Source organism: Salmo salar, chromosome 01, assembly GCF_965601325.2.
Source record: "Salmo salar chromosome 01, fSalSal1, whole genome shotgun sequence".
NCBI classification, from domain to species: Eukaryota; Metazoa; Chordata; class Actinopteri; order Salmoniformes; family Salmonidae; genus Salmo; species Salmo salar.
Window position 1 is genome coordinate 96,626,482 of NC_138291.1, and position 13,984 is coordinate 96,640,465.

Consider the following 13,984-nt stretch of genomic DNA (forward strand, 5'->3'; position numbering starts at 1 on the left):
TGAATCGCCAAGTCTCCAGCCCGCCGAGCAACTCACTGGACCCCTATGATCACTCGGCTACACATGCCTCTCCCTAATGTCAAAATGCCTTGTCCATTGCTGTTTTGGTTAGTGATTATTGCCTTATTTCACCGTAGAGCCTCTAGCCCTGATCAACACGCCTTAGCTAACCCTTTAGTTCCACCTCCCACACGTGCGGTGACCTCACCTGGTTTAAATTATGTTTCTAGAGACAATATCGCTCTCATCGTCACTCAATGCATAGGTTTACCTCCACTGTATTCACATCCTACCATACCTTTGTCTGTACTGTACATTATTCCTTGAATCTATTCTACCGTGCCAAGGAACCTGCTCCTTTTACTCTCTGTTCCGAACGTACTAGACGACTAGTTTTGCATGTTAACAATAGAAGTTTGTTTTATTCACTGCTTTAGCACACTCTGCCAACCCGGATGTCCTAGCTGTGTCTGGATCCTGGCTTAGGAAGACCACGAAAAACCCAGAAATGTCCATCCCTAACTATAACATTTTCCAACAAGATAGAACTGCCAAAGGGGGCGGTTTGCAATCTACTGCAGAGATAGCCTGCAGAGTTCTGTTTTACTATCCAGGTCTGTGCCCAAACAATTTGAGCTTCTACTTTTATAAATCCACCTTTCCAGAAACAAGTCTCTCACCGTTGCCGCTTGCTATAGAGCACCTCTGCCCCCAGCTGGACACCATATGTGAATTGATTGCCCCCCATCTATCCTCAGAGCTCGTGCTGTTAGGTGACCTAAACTGGGACATGCTGAACACCCCGGCCATCCTACAATCTAAGCTTGATGCCCTCAATCTCACACAAATGATCAATGAACCTACCAGGTACAACCCCAAATCCGTAAACATGGGCACCCTCGTAGATATCATCCTAACCAACCAGCCCTCCAAATACACCTCTGCTGTCTTCAACCAGGATATCAGTGATCACTGCCTCATTGCCTGTGTCCGTAATGGGTCTGCGGTCAAACAACAACCCCTTATCACTGTCAAATGCTCCCTAAAACACTTCAGCAAGCAGGCCTTTCTAATCGACCTGGCCCGGGTATCCTGGAAGGATATTGACCTCATTCCGTCAGTTGAGGATGCCTGGTTATTCTTTAAAAGTGCTTTCCTCACCATCTTAAATAAGCATGCCCCGTTCAAAAAATGTAGAACCAGCAACAGATATAGCCCTTGGTTCACTCCAGACTTGACTGCACTTGACCAACACAAAAACATCCTGTGGAGTACTGCATTAGCATCGAATAGCCCCCGCGATATGCAACTTTTCAGGGAAGTTAGGAACCAATATACACAGGCAGTCAGGAAAGCAAAGGCTAGCTTTTTCAAACAGAAATTTGCATCCTGTAGCACAAACTCCAAAAGGTTCTGGGACACTGTCAAGTCCATGGAGAATAAGAGCACCTCCTCCCAGCTGTCCACTGCACTGAGGCTAGGAAACACTGTCACCACCGATAAATCCACGATAATTGAGAATTTCGATAAGCATTTTTCTACGGCTGGCCATGCTTTCCACCTGGCTACCCCTACTCTGGTCAACAGCCCTGCACCCCCCACAGCAACTTGCCCAAGCCTCCCCCATTTCTCCTTCACCCAAATCCAGATAGCTGATGTTCTGAAAGAGCGGCAAAATCTGGACCCCTACAAATCAGCCGGGCTAGACAATCTGGGCCCTCTCTTTCTAATGTTATCCGCCGAAATTGTTGCAACCCCTATTACTAGCCTGTTCAACCCTTCTTTCGTATCGTCTGAGATCCCCAAAGATTGGAAAGCTGCCGCGGTCATCCCCCTCTTCAAAGGGGGATACACTCTAGACCCAAACTGCTACAGACCTATATCTATCCTACCCTGCCTTTCTAAGGTCTTCGAAAGTCAAGTTAACAAACAGATCACCGACCATTTCGAATACCACCGTACCTTCTCCGCTATGCAATCTGGTTTCCGAGCTGGTCATGGGTGCACCTCAGCCAAACTCAAGGTCCTAAACGATATCGTAACCGCCATCGATAAGAGACAAAATTGTGCAAATGTATTAATTGACCTGGCCAAGGCTTTCGACTCGGGTCAATCACCATATTCTTATCGGCAGACTCAACAGCCTTGGTTTCTCAAATGACTGCCTCGCCTGGTTCACCAACTACTTCTCAGACAGAGTTCAGTGTGTCAAATCAGAGAGCCTGTTGTCAGTCTCTGGGGGTGCCACAGGGTTCAATCCTCGGGCCGACTCTTTTCTCTGTATACATCAATGATGTCGCTCTTGCTGCTGGTGATTCTCTGATCCACCTCTACGCAGACGACACCATTCTGTATACTTCTTTGGACACTGTGTTAACAACCCTCCAGCCGAGCTTCAATGCCATACAACTCTCCTTCCGTGGCCTCCAACTGCTTTTAAATGCAAGTAAAACTAAATGCATGCTCTTCAACCGATCACTGCCAACACCTGCCCGCCCGTCTAGCATCACTACTCTGGATGGTTCTGACTTAGAATATGTGGACAACTACAAATACCTAGGTGTCTGGTTAGACTGTAAACTCTCCTTCCAGACTCACATTAAGCATCTCCAATCCAAAATTAAATCTAGAATCGGCTTCCTATTTTGCAACAAAGCATCCTTCACTCATGCTGCCAAATATACCCTCGTAAAACTGACTATTGTACTGTAATTTACAAAATAGCCTCCAACACTCTACTCAAGAAACTGGATGCAGTCTATCACAGTGCCATCCATTTTGTCACCAAAGCCCCATATACTACCCACCACTGCGACCTGTATGCTCTCGTTGGCTGGCCCTCGCTTCATATTTGTCGCCAAACCCACTGGCTCCAGGTCATCTATAAGTCTTTGCTAGGTAAAGCCCCGCCTTATCTCAGCTCACTGGTCACCATAGCAGCACCCACCCGTAGCACGCGCTCCAGCAGGTATATTTTACCCCCAAAGCCAATTCATCCTTTGGCCGCCTTTCCTTCCAGTTCTCTGCTGCCAATGACTGGAACGAACTGCAAAAATCACTGAAGCTGGAGACTCATATCTCCCACACTAACTTTAAGCACCAGCTGTCAGAGCAGCTCACAGATCACTGCACCTGTACATAGCCCATCTGTAAATAGCCCATCCAACTACCTCATCCCCATACTGTTATTTATTTTATGTATTTTTCTCCTTTGCACCCCAGTATCTCTACTTGCACACTCATCTTCTGCACATCTATCACTCCAGTGTTTAATTGCTATATTGTAATTATTTCGCCACTATGGCCTATTTATTGCCTTATCTCCCTTATCCTACCTCATTTGCACACACTGTTAATAGACTTTTTGTATTGTATTATTGCCTGTATGTTTGTTTATTTTATGTGTAACTCTGTGTTGTTGTTTGTGTCACACTGCTTTGCTTTATCTTGGCCAGGTCGTAGTTGTAAATGAGAATTTGTTCTCATCTAGCCTACCTTGTTAAATAAAGGTGAAATATATATATTTTTTTAAATAAGGTACCTGTTTTTTATTTTTAATACAAAAAAACTGTTTTGGCTTTTTCATTATGGGGTATTGTGTGTAGATTGATGACAATTTCTATTTATTTTATACATTTTAGAATAAGGCTGTAACTTGAAAAAATCAAGGGTTCAGAATACTTTCCAAATGCACAAAGTCCATGGACATAGCCATGGACTTTGATCCAGCAATCAGGTGTAAATGTAATCATGGACTTGGCTTTAAACTGAACTCTTTCCCGAAGACCTACATACAGTGCCTTAAGAAAGTATTGACACCCCTTGACATTTTCCAAATTTTATTGTGTTTCAAAGTGGGATTTAAATGTATTTGTCTTTTTTTAACGATCTACACAAAATAGTTTGTAATGTGAAAGTGGAAGACAAATTCTAACATTTATTCAAAAATTATGAAAAACAAAACAATAATGTATCTTGAGTCAATACATGTTAGAAACACCTTTAGCAGCGTTTACAGCTGTGACTCTTGTTGGGTAAGTCTCTTGTACCACATTCGCCCATTATTCTTTTTTAAATTATTCAAGTTCTGTCAAGTTGGTTGTTGATCATTGCAAGAAAGCCATTTTCAAGTCTTGCCGTAGATTTTCAAGTAGATTTAAGTCAAAACTGTAAGTAGACCACTCAGGGACATTCAATGTCGTCTTGGTAAGCAACTCCTGTGTAGATTTGGCCTTGTGTTTTAAGTTATTGTACTTCTGAAAGGTTAATTTGTCTCCCAGTACTTCATTCTATAGCTAGAGGACTCCTGATATCTCCAGCAGTGATAAGTATAACTTTTGTCTTCTGTTGTTGTCTAATACTGTCTTGTTGCTAACTAGTGCTGCCTTCTTCCCAGTAGTCTACTTGGTGTGTGAACTGCTGACTGCTATTAACTTGCAGACGATTGTTGACACATCAACTAAGATTAAGGGGCAAGGCAATTTGTGACTGTTGTTGTTTTCGTAAACAGTGGCTGTATTGGAGGGGGAGTGGTTTCTCCTTTCCTAGGCAATCAGCAATTAGTACCAGGAGGTTTGCTCTTCAACTTTGCAAGGCAATTAGCAATTAGTGTTAGTACTTTAGTCTCCCCTGTTTTCTCAGCGGTGGCAATTGTGTTCCAAATCTAAGACCGTCGCCGAAACAAAGACGGTTCTGCCGAGTTGTTCCGTCGAGTTGTTCGAGAAAGGAAAGAGAGTAAAGCTCCACACCACTCGTTCACTTGAGTATTTTACATAGTTATTTTCACATCTCAGTTTGCTCTTTTGTCAACTATATGTGTGTTTTCTATACCTGTTGGCTTCTCTCTCTGTAGGCTTTACGGACACTTGGTCGGGGGTGGGGAGCGTATACCCTGCGCGCACAACCCATGTGGAATTCCTGCTCCGTGGCAGCGTTTGGAACTGCCGATATGCATTCAAGAACGCCAAATTCATCTCTGCTCTAGCTGCCCTTCAGTCCCTTGACTTTTTGGCCCTGACAGAGACATGGATCACCCCAGAGAACACTGCTGCTCTCTCCATCTGAATACATTTTCCTCATAGTCCGAGAACATTTGGTCATCGCGGTGATGGCACAGGGCTACTCATTTCTCCTAAGTGAATTTCATGCTGTCACTTGTCCACTCAAGCTTAACATTGTCATATATTGCCCACTAGGTTCCCTTAGAGTTCCTCAATGAGCTTGAACCTTGATAAGCTAATTTCCTTATAATGGCTCACCAATATACGTACTTGACGACTTCACCCTCCTGACGCTTGCCTTCAATTAATTTCTTTCCAACACTCTCTTTCCCCTCCTTGGCTCTCTTGACCTTACCCTTTCCCAGTCCCCTCCCACTCACAAGGCAGGCAATATGCGTGACCTCATCTTTACTAGAGGCTGTTTGCCTACTAATCTCACTGCAACCCCCTTCAGGTCTCTGATCACTACTTTGTTTGCTTTTCTGTCTCCCTTTCCTCCATCCCTAACCACTCAGATGGGCATGCGCCATCACAATCTTGTCTCGCTCTCTCCCACTACTCTTTCCCTTCTGTTAAATCCTTCTCCCTCCTGTCTCCTGATTCTGCCTCTTCAACCTTACTCTCCTCTTCCAACATCCTATGACTCGCACTGTCCCCTTTCTTCCTGCCCAGCTCGGCCCTCTCCTCCTGATCCTTGGCTGAGTGACTCATCTCCCATTCCTCACTTCCCTCATCAACACATCCCTGACCATCCTCAGTTTTTTCATATCACAACCATTGAACTCTAACTGTTTTAAAGCTTAATATATAACTTCACCATGCTCACATCTACCAATCGGTGCCCTTCTTTACAAGGCATTGAAAAACATCCCTGGTCTTTGTGGTTGAATCTGTGCTTGAAATTCACTACTCGATTGAGAGACCTTATAATTATCTGTATGTGTGGGGTACAGAGATGGGGTAGTCATCTCTGAAGAAATGATGTTAAACACTATTATTGAACATAGAATGCAACTTGTTATGTTATTATTTGTTAAGCACGTTTACTCCTGAACGTATTTAGGCATCCCTTAACAAAGGGGTTGAATACTTATTGACTCAAGACATTACAGCTTTTCATGTCCTATTTATTTGTAATATTTTATTATGTATTGATCAGTGACACAACATCTGAATTTAATCCATTGTAAATTCAGGCTGTAACAGAACAACATGTAGAAAAAGTGAAGGGGTGTGACTGCTTTCTGAAGGCACCTTTAGCTGCATCTCTCTGGTGGAAGGGAGAGGTCTTTAAGTACTATGATATGTTTCATCTGCTATTAAATGTCTGATAATATGTTGGAATCAGAGTCAGTTAGAAATGTCTTTATTATGAGCTGCTCTGAAAAGGTAATCTCTCTCTCACCATGGTAACCAGCACCACGTAATCTGTCTCCCTGGGAACCAGCACCATGTCATCTGTCTCCCTGGTAACCAGCACCATGTCATCTGTCTCCCTGGTAACCAGCACCATGCCATCTGTCTCCCTGGTAACCAGCACCATGTCATCTGTCTCCTTGGTAACCAGCACCATGTCATCTGTCTCCCTGGTAACCAGCACCATGCCATCTGTCTCGCTGATAACCAGCACCATGCCATCTGTCTCGCTGGTAACCAGCACCATGTCATCTGTCTCCCTGGTAACCAGCACCATGCCATCTGTCTCGCTGATAACCAGCACCATGTCATCTGTCTCGCTGATAACCAGCACCATGTCATCTGTCTCCCTGATAACCAGCACCATGTCATCTGTCTCGCTGGTAACCAGCACCATGTCATCTGTCTCGCTGATAACCAGCACCATGTCATCTGTCTCCCTGATAACCAGCACCATGTCATCTGTCTCCCTGATAACCAGCACCATGTCATCTGTCTCCCTGATAACCAGCACCATGTCATCTGTCTCCCTGATAACCAGCACCATGTCATCTGTCTCTCTGGTAACCAGCACCATGTCATCTGTCTCCCTGGTAACTAGCACCATGTCATCTGTCTCCCTGGTAACCAGCACCATGTCATCTGTCTCCCTGGTAACTAGCACCATGTCATCATGGTCTGTAGGAAATGGAATCTTCTAATAGAGCTCATGTTGAGTGTGAGCATCCAGTCAGATCTGTGGAAAGGTAGAAGCGTAGAACGAGCGCAGAATCTCTGAGTTAAATATCAGATATTATGAGTCAAAATTGCAGATGAGAATAGAGATGGTGGTAAGGCTACAACATGGTAATGAACACAGCTTTAAATGAATTTAAAAAAAATGGTGCTTTCATAAATTGGTGTATGAGGAGAAGTATGATGCAGCTGTGGCCTTAGGGACGTGTATCCTGGAGATGGCCACCTCAGTTCCATCTGGAGAGTGGAGTCTAACATCAAGACTTCTTCCAGGGTTAGTGCAATCCAGAATCCTTGGGACGTCCTTACCTTAAAACCTGTTAGGGCTAGGGGGCAGTATTGACACGGCTGGATAAAAAACATACCCGATTTAATCTGGTTACCACTCCTACCCAGTAACTAGAATATGCATATACTTATTACATATGGATAGAAAACACCCTACATTTTCTAAAACTGTTTGAATGGTGTCTGTGAGTATAACAGAACTCAAATGGCAGGTCAAAACCTGAGAGATTCCTTTACAGGAAGTGGCCTGTCTGACCATTTCTTGAACTTCTTTTCCATCTCTATCATTTACTAAGGATCTCTGCTCTAACGTGACACTTCCCACGTCGTCCATAGGCGTTCAGAGCCCGGGAAAAAACAGAATGTCGTCATTCCAGCCCCAGGCTGAAACACATTATCGCCTTTCTCAAGTGGCCGATCAAGGGACACTGGGCTTATGCGCGTGACCCGACCGCCCCCGCCTTTGGGATTTTTTCCTCTGTTTGCCGAAAAGGAGATTCCCTGTCGGAATATTATCGCTTTTCTACGAGAAAAATGTCGTAAAAATTGATTTTAAACAGCGGTTGACATGCTTCGAAGTACGGTAATGGAATATTTAGAATTTTATTGTCACGAATTGCGCCATGCGCGCGACACTTCTTTACTATTTCGGATAGTGTCTGGAACGCACGAACAAAACGCCGCTATTCGGATATAACGATGGATTATTTTGGACCAAACCAACATTTGTTATTGAAGTAGCAGTCCTGGGTGTGCATTCTGACGAAGACAACAAAAGGTAATCAAACTTTTATAATAGTAAATATGATTATGGTGAGTGCTAAACTTGCCGGGTGTCTAAATAGCGAGCCCGTGATGCCTGGGCTATGTACTTAGAATATTGCAAAATGTGCTTTCACCAAAAAGCTATTTTAAAATCGGACATATCGAGTGCATAGAGGAGGTCTGTATCTATAATTCTTAAAATAATTGTTATGCTTTTTGTGAACGTTTATCGTGAGTAATTTAGTAAAATGTTAGCGAATTCCCCGGAAGTTTGCGGGGGGTATGCTAGTTCTGAACGTCACATGCTAATGTAAAAAGCTGGTTTTTGATATAAATATGAACTTGATTGAACAAAACATGCATGTATTGTATAACATAATGTCCTAGGGTTGTCATCTGATGAAGATCATCAAAGGTGAGTGCTGCATTTAGCTGTCTTCTGGGTTTTGGTGACATTATATGCTGGCTTGAAAAATGGGTGTCTGATTATTTCTGGCTTGGTACTCTGCTGACATAATCTAATGTTTTGCTTTCGTTGTAAAGCCTTTTTGAAATCGGACAGTGTGGTTAGATTAATGAGAGTCTTGTCTTTAAATAGCTGTAAAATAGTCATATGTTTGAGAAATTGAAGTAATAGGATTTTTAACGTTTTGAAAATCGCGCCACAGGCTGCCAGTGGCTGTTACGTAGGTGGGACGCAAGCGTCCCACCTAGCCCATAGAGGTTAACATTAAACCCAACCCTTACCTAACCCTTACCTTAACTTTTAAATATCAACTTCAATGGGGTGACATCAAAGTTCGGACATCCCAAGGAAACCCGTGTAGACTTTTCCCTTCCTCCAGACATCTAGGACATTCATAGGGTTATTTTCTCTCTTCCATGGTGCAAGAGGAAGAGAGTGAACAGGTGTGCACAATTACGTTATTGACTAACCCTGCATGGAGAGAGGAGAGTCCCAGTCTATGTAGGACCATGGTCCTGTGTTGCAGGATTGTAGAGCATGGCAGAGCATTGCAACAACAGGGTTTTGAGTTTGAGTCCCCCTGGGGCCACCCATACCAAAATGTACACTCTTAGGGAAAAAAAGGATTGGTTCTACCTGGAACCAAAAAAGGTTCTCCTATGGGGACACCTGAAGAACCCTTTTGGAATCCTTTTTTGAAAAGTTTATGCATGCACTCCTGTAAGTCACTTTGGATAAAAGGGTCTGCCTAATGGCATATATATTTCCACTCACGCTGGTGACTTTGCGGTAGATCTGGGCTGCGTTCTGACACTCGGAGTAGGGGTACTCTGAGGTGGCCATCTCCAGGATACACATCCCAAAGGCATAGACGTCCACAGCTTCATCATACTTCTCCTCGTACATCTCTGGAGCCATGAACTCTGGGGTACCTGGAGGAGAGGAGAGAGACAAGTCAATACCAGTCACAAGAAGACACACACACACACACACACACACACACTGTAACGATCTGGGTGTAGCTGGTGCAGAGGAGTCAGGCGCAGGACAGCAGAGATGAGTAATAAAAGTAACTTTACTCAATAATATACATTCCATGTAGTAAATACCAAGCCCACACAAAAGGACCGAAATACATAAAACAAACACGCACAAAAACCATGGGGAAAACAGAGGGTTAAATAATGAACATGTAATTGGGGAATTTAAATCAGGTGTGTAAAGCAAAGAGAAAACAAATGGAAAATGAAAAGTGGATCAGCGATGGCTAGAAGGCCGGTGACGTCGACTGCCTAACGCCGCCCGAACAAGGAGAGGGACCGACTTCGGCGGAAGTCGTGACACACACACAGATGTACACACGCACACACACACACATCTTCTCTAGGAAAGAGACATTTGATTACACAGGACATGCATCATAGGGTTGTAATCTGTGGCACAGTGATCTAATAATGATTATATAGTTAGAGCACTCAAAGGCCCTAAACTAGAAAAACCCAAAACATGAAATTAATCCATAAAAATAGATGACTGCAATTAGTTAATAAACTCATATACACTCACCAATGACACTTTTAGCAAAGGAGGCACTTTTGAGTGTGGCCAGGCCCAAGTCTCCTATCTTGACGGAGCCAGTGGGGCCGGTGATGAAGATGTTGTCACACTTGAGGTCCCTGTGGATAATGGGAGGGGTGCGGGTATGGAGGAAGTGGAGCCCCTTCAGGATCTGCCGACTCCAACGCTGCAGCAGCTTCAGCTTCATCTCCTTGAACCTCTTCAGGTACCTGCAGTAAACACACGTTATCAGGATGCATTACCTAAACAGTACAGGCCAGACCAGTACATTCCAAACCAGAGAGGACTGTCAGAAGTTCAGATAGAAAACTATTTTTATCCACCCTTGTTTTCTATCAAGATTCCATAATCACGATAAAATATAGAAAATAATATAGAAAATATTGAAATGATATGAATTTGCTAGGAGGAATTTGTAGAGGAAATAAAACAAATGGGACAAAACAGGCACAACAGTCTCCTCTACTACAACGATGATTGAGGCCAGGTTGGGGCAGGAAGGACAAACTCACGTTTTGAGGGTGCCTGAGGTCATGAGCTCGGTGACCAGCAGGATGCACTTGAGGACCTTGGAGTTGTCCTTCCAGGAGTCGTAGAAGCGGACGATGTTAGGGTGCTGCAAGCCCTTCAGCATCTCCACCTCCTCACTGAACCTCTGCCGCTCTAACTTGGTCAGCTTACGCGTCTGCACGGAGCACAACATAGATATATTCTAGAACTTTTACATACGACACAGTCAGAACCATTCTAGAATTCCATTTCTATGGGCAGAGCATATTGCCAGGGAACACCCCCCAGCCCTCAGGCCTGACTTTATGACTATTGTTTATTACCACACAATACAGAATGAATAAGCTTATCAAGATGTGTGAAAAATATGAAAATGTGTGTGTCCTACAGGGAGAGAACAGACAGAGCCACTGACGGAGATATTTTACTGTACTAATTTGTTTTTTTTGTGAAAAATCCCAGGTTGGTCGTCCATCTTGAGAAGCACATTCCAGTGTTACATAATCATATTTTTCTTAAAACTTGAACTGTGACTTCAAGACATTTTGAGAGGAGGTTTCCGATAGCTGTGAGAAATTTTACCAAACACAGTATAATCACAGTGGGGAGGTGGGTCACAGTATAATCACAGTGGGGAGGTCACAGTGGGGAGGTGGGTCACAGTATAATCACAGTGGGTAGATGGGTCACAGTATAATCACAGTTGGGAGGTGGGTCACAGTATAATCACAGTGGGGAGGTGGGTCACAGTATAATCACAGTGGGTAGGTGGGTCACAGTATAATCACAGTGGGTAGGTGGGTCACAGTATAATCACAGTGGGTAGATGGGTCACAGTATAATCACAGTGGGTAGGTGGGTCACAGTATAATCACAGTGGGTAGATGGGTCACAGTATAATCACAGTGGGTAGGTGGGTCACAGTATAATCACAGTGGGTAGATGGGTCACAGTATAATCACAGTGGGTAGGTGGGTCACAGTATAATCACAGTGGGTAGGTGGGTCACAGTATAATCACAGTGGGTAGGTGGGTCACAGTATAATCACAGTGGGTAGGTGGGTCACAGTAGGTGGGTGAACAAATCAATTTTTGTGCAGAGGGAGGTATGAATGGCTTGATTCAGTCTCTGGTCTCTGAGTAAAGCTGCCAGGAGGCTGCAGTGGGTGCCTAGCTGGCGGAAAACTCTGGAGAGACCTCTAAACTTCTACAACCATGAATCCTGCATTCAGGCAGTTGGAGGGTATGTTTATGTTTACAATTACCTGACCACGATACCTTCCTCCCCTTTAGAGAAGGGGGCTGACGCTCACGTTACCAGGCCCTGTCTGCATCCCAAATGGCACCATATTCCCTTTATAGTGCACTAGTTTTGGTAATTCCCTGGTCAAATGTAGTGCACTAGGGAATAGGGTACCATTTGGGACTTCAAGCCCTATCAAGCATGGGAGGGCTTGTTTTAGGATCTGGACTATCTCAGAGAGCAAGGTACATGAGGGGAGCCCCAACGTCCATCAACTGCCAAACACTAATTAAATAAGAATAAAATAACTTTTGACCAAGGAGTTTGTATGTATACTGTATGTGGAGAATTAGTGTAACAGAGACAGGAGTATGATGCAACTACAGGCGATACATTCTAGGACTCGTATGTTAGGATTACAGTATTGATGGGAGACTGAGCTTCAGTGTCCTTGAAGGTAAACTCTGAGTAAACATCTAACAATCTAACAATGATCCCTCTCTGATCTGATTGGGTGCTTCCACTGCCTCTGTTTTCATACAGATGACATCCACTGCATGGTAAAGACTATGTCATTGAGTTGCAGCTGCAGAAAATCTGGGTACATGCGTATTCGTTTGTGTGTATGTGTGTTTGTGTGTTAGGACACGTGTGTTTAATCATAACCCTAGTGCAGAGCAGAGGGCCATGTCTCCTGTTGATTGACAACCTGACTGACAACCTGACTGACAACCTGACTGACGACCTGACTGACGGTCTAACTGACCTGACTGACAACCTGACTGACAACCTGACTGACAACCTGACTGACCTGACTGACGACCTGACTGACGACCTGACTGACGACCTGACTGACGGACTGACGACCTGATTGACGGACTGACGACCTGACTGACAGTCTGACTGACGACCTGACTGACGACCTGACTGACGGTCTGACTGACGACCTGATTGACAGTCTGACTGACCTGACTGATGACCAGACTGACGACCTGACTGACGACCTGACTGACTGTCTGACTGACCTGACTGACAACCTGACTGACGACCTGACTGACAACCTGACTGACGACCTGACTGACAGTCTGACTGACGACCTGACTGACGGACTGACGACCTGATTGACGGACTGACGACCTGACTGACAACCTGACTGACGACCTGACTGACAGTCTGACTGACGACCTGACTGACGACCTGACTGACGGTCTGACTGACGACCTGATTGACAGTCTGACTGACCTGACTGATGACCAGACTGACGACCTGACTGACAACCTGCCTGACCCGACGACCTGACTGACGACCTGACTGATGGTCTGATAGACGGTCTGACAGACGATCTGACTGACCTGACTGACGACCTGACTGATGGTCTGACTGACGGACTGACGACCTGACTGACGGTCTGACTGACGACCTGATTGACAGTCTGACTGACCTGACTGATGACCAGACTGACGACCTGACTGACGACCTGACTGACTGTCTGACTGACCTGACTGACAACCTGACTGACGACCTGACTGACAGTCTGACTGACGACCTGACTGACGGACTGACGACCTGATTGACGGACTGACGACCTGACTGACAACCTGACTGACTGTCTGACTGACGACCTGACTGACGGTCTGACTGACCTGACTGACGACCTGACTGACGACCTGACTGACCTGACGACCTGACTGACGGTCTGACTGACGACCTGACTGACGGTCTGACTGACCTGATTGACGACCTGACTTATGGTCTGATTGACCTGACTGACAACCTGACTGACCTGTTTAACTTGAAGGTCCTCTACAGTATAGCTCACTGTGGTGTGTACGTGCATTTAGCCTCATGGTCAACCAGCCTGCCCTGGAAACCTTGACAGCTCCCTACTGTGAATTTAGAACAAAAGTAAAAGTGAAAACATCAATTGTGTTGACTTTATGCTATCACGGGATCAATTTGTTGTGTGACATGGACTAATTGCAC

At 44.7% G+C, this 13,984-nt stretch overlaps 1 protein-coding gene across 1 annotated transcript in view; it reads right to left on the reverse strand.

The window, feature by feature from the left end:
* LOC106610613 (serine/threonine-protein kinase WNK4) overlaps positions 1-13,984 on the reverse strand; it is a 136,408-nt gene that overhangs the window by 73,479 nt on the left and 48,945 nt on the right. Inside the window, exons 3-5 of the mRNA XM_082970807.1 lie at positions 10,761-10,933; positions 10,237-10,457; positions 9,445-9,602 (exon numbers count right to left, since the gene is read on the reverse strand). Of these exons, the coding sequence (XP_082826933.1) occupies positions 9,445-9,602; positions 10,237-10,457; positions 10,761-10,933 (552 nt within the window). The remainder of the gene's footprint in view (positions 1-9,444; positions 9,603-10,236; positions 10,458-10,760; positions 10,934-13,984) is intronic.